The 7,500-nt window shown below is 46.6% G+C and overlaps 1 protein-coding gene across 1 annotated transcript in view; it reads right to left on the reverse strand.

Moving 5' to 3' along the window:
- Gycbeta100B (guanylate cyclase soluble subunit beta-1-like) overlaps nucleotides 1-7,500 on the reverse strand; it is a gene marked incomplete in the record, with an annotated part of 213,209 nt that overhangs the window by 43,509 nt on the left and 162,200 nt on the right. Inside the window, 1 exon segment of the mRNA XM_069327485.1 lies at nucleotides 6,261-6,412. Coding sequence (XP_069183586.1) covers nucleotides 6,261-6,412 — 152 coding nt within the window.

The following is a 7,500-nucleotide window of genomic DNA, read 5'->3' on the forward strand; positions in this document are numbered from 1 at the left end:
TTCTTATGTTCTTATGCAGCTCTTATTTTATATCCACCTAATCCCATTCATATATTTGTCATTGTACCTCACTTCACTTCACCTCTCTCCTGCCTATATATGTCCAAACTTATTGAGTTGTAAATCATTCCTTCTGAAGATGTATTAATATACAAAGTACTTAAGGAAATTCCTGTTTCAATTCTTCCTTCATGATCTTCCTATATGCTTGGGGACCATTCAAGCTTGTTTGCATACACACACACACACACACACACACACACACACACACACACACACACACACACACACACACACACACACACACACACACACACACACACACACACATACACACACATAATATAAGTGAGTGGATATGAGTGGATAAGGGAGTACCTAAGCAATAGGAAGCAGAGAGTTACGGTGAGGGGTGAGACTTCTGATTGGCGTGAAGTCACCAGTGGAGTCCCACAGGGCACTCGTACTATCTTGTTTCTGATATATGTAAATGATCTCCCGGAGGGTATAGATTCATTTCACTCAATGTTTGCGGATGATGCCAAAATTATGAGAAGGATTAAGACAGAAAAGGACTGTTTGAGGCTTCAAGAAGACCTAGACAAACTGAAGGAATGGTCGAACAAATGGTTGTTAGAGTTTAACCCAACCAAATGTTATGTAATGAAGATAGATGTAGGGAGCAGGAGGCCAAATACACGGTATCATCTGGCAGAGGAAATTCTTCAGGAGTCAGAGAAAGAAAAGGACTTGGGAGTTGATATCACGCCAGACCTGTCTCCTGCAGCCCATATCAAGAGGATAACATGAGCGGCATATGCCAGGCTGGCCAACATACGAACGACATTCAGAAGTTTGTGTAAAGAATCATTCAGAACTGTGTATACCACATATGTCAGGCCAATCCTGGAGTATGCAGCCCCAGCATGGAGTCCATATCTAGTCAAGGATAAGACTAAACTGGAAAAGGTTCAAAGGTTTGCCACCAGACTAGTACCCGAGCTGAGAGGTATGAGCTACGAGGAGAGACTACGGGAATTAAACCTCACTTCGCTGGAAGACAGAAGAGTTAGGAGGGACATGATCACCACATTCAAGATTCTCAAGGGAACTGATAAGGTAGATAAAGACAGGCTATTTAACACAAGGGGCACAAGCACTAAGGGACACAGGTGGAAACTGAGCGCTCAAATGAGCCACAGAGATATTAAAAAGAACTTTTTTAGCGTCAGAGTGGTTGACAAATGGAATGCATTAGGAAGTGATGTGGTAGAGGCTGACTCCATACACAGTTTCAAGTGTAGATATGATAGAGCCCAATAGGCTCAGGAATCTGTACACCTGTTGATTGACGGTTGAGAGGCGGGACCAAAGAGCCAGAGCTCAACCCCCGCAAACACAACTAGGTATTATAGACTGTGGGTTGGTTGGTGTTGTCGTCGTTGATCCTTCTCTACGGACAACCCAACCCACAACTCGGTAGAGTGCTTACACTTCACTAGGAGATCACACTAGGCGCTTCTGGCTCTTGGAGAGGGGCTCCACGTCACACATTTAGGGGATGCGGCTCCAACACTTAGCCTCGTTGTCACGTGCACACACCCACTCGAGCCGCTGTGACTCCCCACTCTCTCCTTAGGTGATATGATCTCCTCGATCCCCCTTTGACTTATTAATATTACCTCCTACCCTGTCCAGAGCAGTGGTTCTTGGTTCTTTCTCTCTCTCTCCTTCTTTACTACCTCCTGGGAAGCCTCACTAGGACAAGGGCAAACACCAGCAAATTGTGACACATTTACTGGACAAAGCACATACACGATACATACACACATATAATAATAATGAATCCTATACTCTATAATATCACAATCAGGTTGCACTCCAACACCATCAGAACTCTATTATCAGCTTATCAAGTGGTATCCTATCTCCTGGTTCACCACCTGATACTATTAACCTCCTCAAGTTGATCAAGCCTACATACACTGTTGCACCATCAGCAAGATAATATATATAGAACATCAGCATTTGAATGCAATAACATATATCAGTATAAATGTTCATTGATGCACAACACTGATCAATCGATCACTGTCAGTCCTGGAACGCATACATCTGTAGGTAGTCCAGCCTACGACTGTAACTCTAAACTTCAGAATAAATCACTCCTTGACATAAGAATGCAAACAGTCACTCACCTCTCACTGCATCTTGCACGCTAATGACAACCAAACACTATCAACTCCCTATAAGTAATCCACCAGAACTTCCCCTTCCACCTCTGGAAGTTCACTACCCTAATATCCTTAGGTTCTTCCGGGCTTCACTACCAGGATCCTCTGCAGCTCCTCAAGGCTGCTATCATGAAGTTTCCTTGAGCAACTACGGTGCTTCACCCTTCTGCTAGGGTCCTCCACAGCTCTCTTGGCTGCTACACCATGAAGTTTCCCGGAGCAACTATGGTGCTTCTCCACCTCTACAGAAGCACGTGACACTCCTCTTCACTGCTGCTTCTCACAGCTCGAGGTCCTCTCCTTCACTACCTTGGAGTCTCATCAATTACTTCATCTAGGCTGGCTTCGAAGTTCTCAGCAACTTCTTCCCCAAAAGACAAACCTGCAACCCATCGACACTCCAATAAAATGTTCCCCTTTAACACATAAACAAAAATAACCACACAATATGCTTGCCTCAAACCTCTATCTGTCCTCTACATACAGTGAGAGTGGACTCCCCCGCTTTGGGCGGGTCCATACTCCACCTCGCCTGGCGGCGGTCCTCACTCGCTGGGAGGGTCTTCCTCCATCAGGAGCCAGGCTCCCTCAGTCGTCCGCCAGCGCTCAGAGGGGGCGGACGTCGCTCCGTGTTCCTCCCTCTCCACTCTCTTATTTCAGGCTTTCTGCTTTATTAAAACATGTCTAACTTATAAGTAAACATTGCTACTGTCGCTGGGCACACGACCAACAACAAGCAATCACTATGAACTGGCGTATATCGTGCTTACCACAGATTAACTGATCGAGGGCGCTTTCCCTCTGACGGCGTCTGGTCAGGGCGCTGCACACAGCCCACGAAAATGCCTCTGAGCAGCTTATTAAACTCTCCTCGCCGTCCAAGACTTGACACCACAACGTTCTCAGCTCAATTCCACAGCTGGCACGTCTGCACACTTCTCTTCTCTTAGAGATATATCACTAGGGGTTCCCTTCTGGCGGGAGCTCAAATGGAGCGCGGCTTCCCCCTGCGATGTCTGGCACTCAAGTGAGGTCAAGGTCCTCCGGAAGCGAGCCTCACGCCTCCAGCAAAATGTCCACATCTCCTCGCCAATCATTTATCTATTTTCTTCTGCATTGCCCATAATCTCAAACTGTTATACATCTTCAAGCAACTATTTTACATATGCGTTATCACCTCAATATTTGCTAGACCTTCTAATCAGGTCAGGCTTGACGAATAACTCTCAAGGAGGGAGACTCGTTTCTCCTGTAGGCTGAGATCATAACACTCCCCTCCCCTTATTTTTGAGAGTTATTCCAGTGGCAAAGCTCGGGATAATACATCCGCCACCACACTGTCTCGTTCTTCAACCGATTGGTTCGAACGGTTGATCTGCTTACGTACTCCCTTAAAAGCCTACAATTAGTTCGTTGCTCCTTGCAACATCCGGCTCACAACTCTCCAGAAACACGATCTTCTCATAAACGATCTGACTTCTCTGGCACCTCTTGGCTAGGCTGTCCTCCTTGGACGCCTGCACTCCATCGGTCCACTCTACTTATTGTTTCCACCCTCCGTTTCCTCGTCTTCCTCTCTTCACGTCCAGAGTTAGACATCTACTGTCTGTACCTCCTCGTCGTCTTCATATTTCCATCTACTGCCATTATACTTCCGCCTCCTGTCATCATACTTCACTCCCTCGTCTTCACCGACGATCCTCCCTTTCGTCTCCTCATATATCCGAGACCTCATCCTGTTTGACTTCCATCGAGTCCTCGGCTTTCTACTATTCATCCATGCTTGCATCATCATCCTCTTCCCACATCTCTCACCTTTATACAATTCCCTTTCTTCTCCTTCAACTCTTCTTCGTTCTCTAAAAGTTTCTTCGAGCACTGTACTACACTCAACAGCACTCGACCGTACATGTCGCTCTACCTCTCCTAGAGTGCTCGTAAGCATCTCTCCACACATGCTGTCTCTTCTCCTTTCATTTTCCCGACTATCACTCTTCTTCATTATTTCTTCACGTTTCCTGTGGAACATGTCAACTCTTGACATCTCAAACAACTTAACTCTACTATCCAAATGCCTCTGTGCTCGTGGACGACTTGACGCTCTACTCCCGTCCTCAGTATGTCCACATCTTTCCTCATTCCTACTCAGCACAGTTGCATTCGCCTTCCGACTCTTAATTTCAGCAGTCTGGGCTCTACTCAGGTCAACTCTCTCCACAGTATTCTTCTTCGGCTGGGCCATCTTCACTTTCGACCTCACCGAGACTTCATTCTCCTGGGCTGGACCTTCATCAAACAGCCATGCTATATCTACATCGATATCTTCTACTGGTTTAATCGACACTGTCTCATCTTCTCCAGTGTCTTCCTCGTCGGCCACCTCTGCCTTCATCACTACCGAGACAGGGTACTCAATGGCTTGGCGGTCTCCTGACTCATCTCCTCGGATGTCAGTCAGGTTCACACTCTCAGGTGTCCCACACGTGCAGTGGCCTTCTGGGCACTCCTCTGGCACAGTCTCCGCTATGACTCTTGGCAACACCTTTGTCCCGCACAAGTCATTCCCCAGGATCACTTGGACTCCTGGAATAGGTATGTCAGGGCACACTCCCAACATCACCTCTGCCGACACATATTCCGACCTTAGCTGGACAGTACACACGGGCATGTCACTTTCAGACAACAACCCATATACCTTCATCTTACTCCTGCCAGCTAATCGTCGATCATTCCCAATCAGGCTTCTCGTAATCAAGCTCTGATTAGCTCCGGTATCTCTTAAGATACCAACTTCTACCTCAGGTTGGCCTCCTATACTGATCCAACCTTTACTCATGAACGGTCTATACCTCTCGTTCACTAAGTTCGCTCTCTGTGGTTTGTCTTGGAACACATTAGTATATTTACCTCGGGGGTCACACATGGCCAGGGTCACAACTCTCTTGCCCTGCCGACAATCTCGCATCACGTGACCCAATCCGTTACAATTGTAACATCTCATCTGGGAAAAGTCTCTTCTATATGTACCAGAGTAGCTCTGACTCTGCCCACTCGTATTGGAATTCCTCGGGCCAGACGTACTACTCGTACTCTGTGGAGCTTTACTGGACCCCTGGATAACGATTAGTTTCTCGTTTAGCTCCTCCATCCTCACTTTCAGACGAAGTGCGCGACCTACTCTTCTGAGTTTTAGGGTACTTACTTTTATCTGCCCATTTATCAAAATTTTTCTCACCCCAGACTCTTCTGGGTCTCTCATAATTTCTTCCTCCCCAGACTCCATTGGATCTGCCATTGCTGCGTCTCGCCTCGCTTCTCACTCTGTTCTCCCTCAAGCTATTGTATGCTTCAGTAATCATATCCGCCCTATCTGCGGCATCTTTCACCTCCTTTATCCCTGCTTCTTGGATCTTGAACTTTGTTTCGGGATGCATCATCTCCAAGAACTTCTCCATGACCATCAGTTGCTTCAGGTCAGCGTAAGATCCAACTCCAGCAGCCTCAATCCACTTCTGGAATCGTCTTTCCAGATCTCTTGCTGTCTCAGCAAAAGTACACGCTCCAACTTTGATCATCTCTCTGAAGCGCTTTCTATAAGCTTCTGGGGTTAACTGAAACGAGCGCAATATGCTGCTCTTTACTGTGGCATAATCCTGGCACTCCTCCAGTGACAATTGGGTGTATGCCTCCCTGGCTGCACCGGTCAATCTTAACTGGACCAGCTGGGCCCATTCCTCCTGTGGCCACTCCTTGATACTGGCTACTTTCTCAAAATGCTCGAAGAAGCTCTCTGCCTCTTCGGGAACAAACAAGGGAATGTCCTTCTCCCTAACCCTAACATCTGGTGGGTGTGATACCTGGGTGGTGCTCTCTGGCATCCTATGTTCAATCCTTTGCTCAGCCAAGGTTCTGTTCGCTTCTATCTGCATTTGTTTTGTTCTCTCTTTTTCTTTTTCGACCTCTAGTTTTGCTTTCTCTTTTTCGACCTCTAGTTTTGCTTTCTCTTTTTCTTTCTCTTGTTCCAACTCCAGTTCTCTTACCCTGGTTTTCTCTTTTTCCTTCTCGGCTTCATTTTTCATCTGGAGTTCTAGTTTCATCTTTTCCAGTTGGAACTGTCTCTCCTCACGCTGCATCTGGAGCTCTAACTGGAATCTCTCCAAGCTCCTATTCCGGCTACTCCTGCTACTGCGGCTACTCTTGCTGCTCCTACTCGATCCCTGGGATCTCACTTCATCCTGCCCATCATCCTCCTTTCCACTTTCAGCACCTTTCTGGGCTCCTTGTTCTGCCGCTTCATTTTTGGCTCTTAACTGCCTCAGGATCTCATCCTTCATCCCAGCTACTTTAGATGCTTTCAACCTGATGCCACATTTTTCTGCTATTTGTTTCAATTGATCCTTCGTGCAACCTTCTAAGTCCTCAGGCTTGCCTGACTCCACAAACGCTTGCACCTTATCCATCTTGTCCTGTGAGTCTTCCCAAGAGAGAATATACACCTGCGGTCACACAGTTTATCTATTTCAGCAAGGGTGTACAACTCCACTCTTGGACAGGGTGTGGGTGTGTCAGTTCACTCTTCCGGACACAGGCCCCCAATTTATTATAGACTGTGGGTTGGTTGGTGTTGTCGTCGTTGATCCTTCTCTACGGACAACCCAACCCACAACTCGGTAGAGTGCTTACACTTCACTAGGAGATCACACTAGGCGCTTCTGGCTCTTGGAGAGGGGCTCCACGTCACACATTTAGGGGATGCGGCTCCAACACTTAGCCTCGTTGTCACGTGCACACACCCACTCGAGCCGCTGTGACTCCCCACTCTCTCCTTAGGTGATATGATCTCCTCGATCCCCCTTTGACTTATTAATATTACCTCCTACCCTGTCCAGAGCAGTGGTTCTTGGTTCTTTCTCTCTCTCTCCTTCTTTACTACCTCCTGGGAAGCCTCACTAGGACAAGGGCAAACACCAGCAAATTGTGACACATTTACTGGACAAAGCACATACACGATACATACACACATATAATAATAATGAATCCTATACTCTATAATATCACAATCAGGTTGCACTCCAACACCATCAGAACTCTATTATCAGCTTATCAAGTGGTATCCTATCTCCTGGTTCACCACCTGATACTATTAACCTCCTCAAGTTGATCAAGCCTACATACACTGTTGCACCATCAGCAAGATAATATATATATAGAACATCAGCATTTGAATGCAATAACATATATCAGTATAAATGTTCATTGATGCACA

Source organism: Procambarus clarkii, chromosome 19 (genome assembly GCF_040958095.1).
Source record: "Procambarus clarkii isolate CNS0578487 chromosome 19, FALCON_Pclarkii_2.0, whole genome shotgun sequence".
Classification (NCBI taxonomy): Eukaryota; Metazoa; Arthropoda; class Malacostraca; order Decapoda; family Cambaridae; genus Procambarus; species Procambarus clarkii.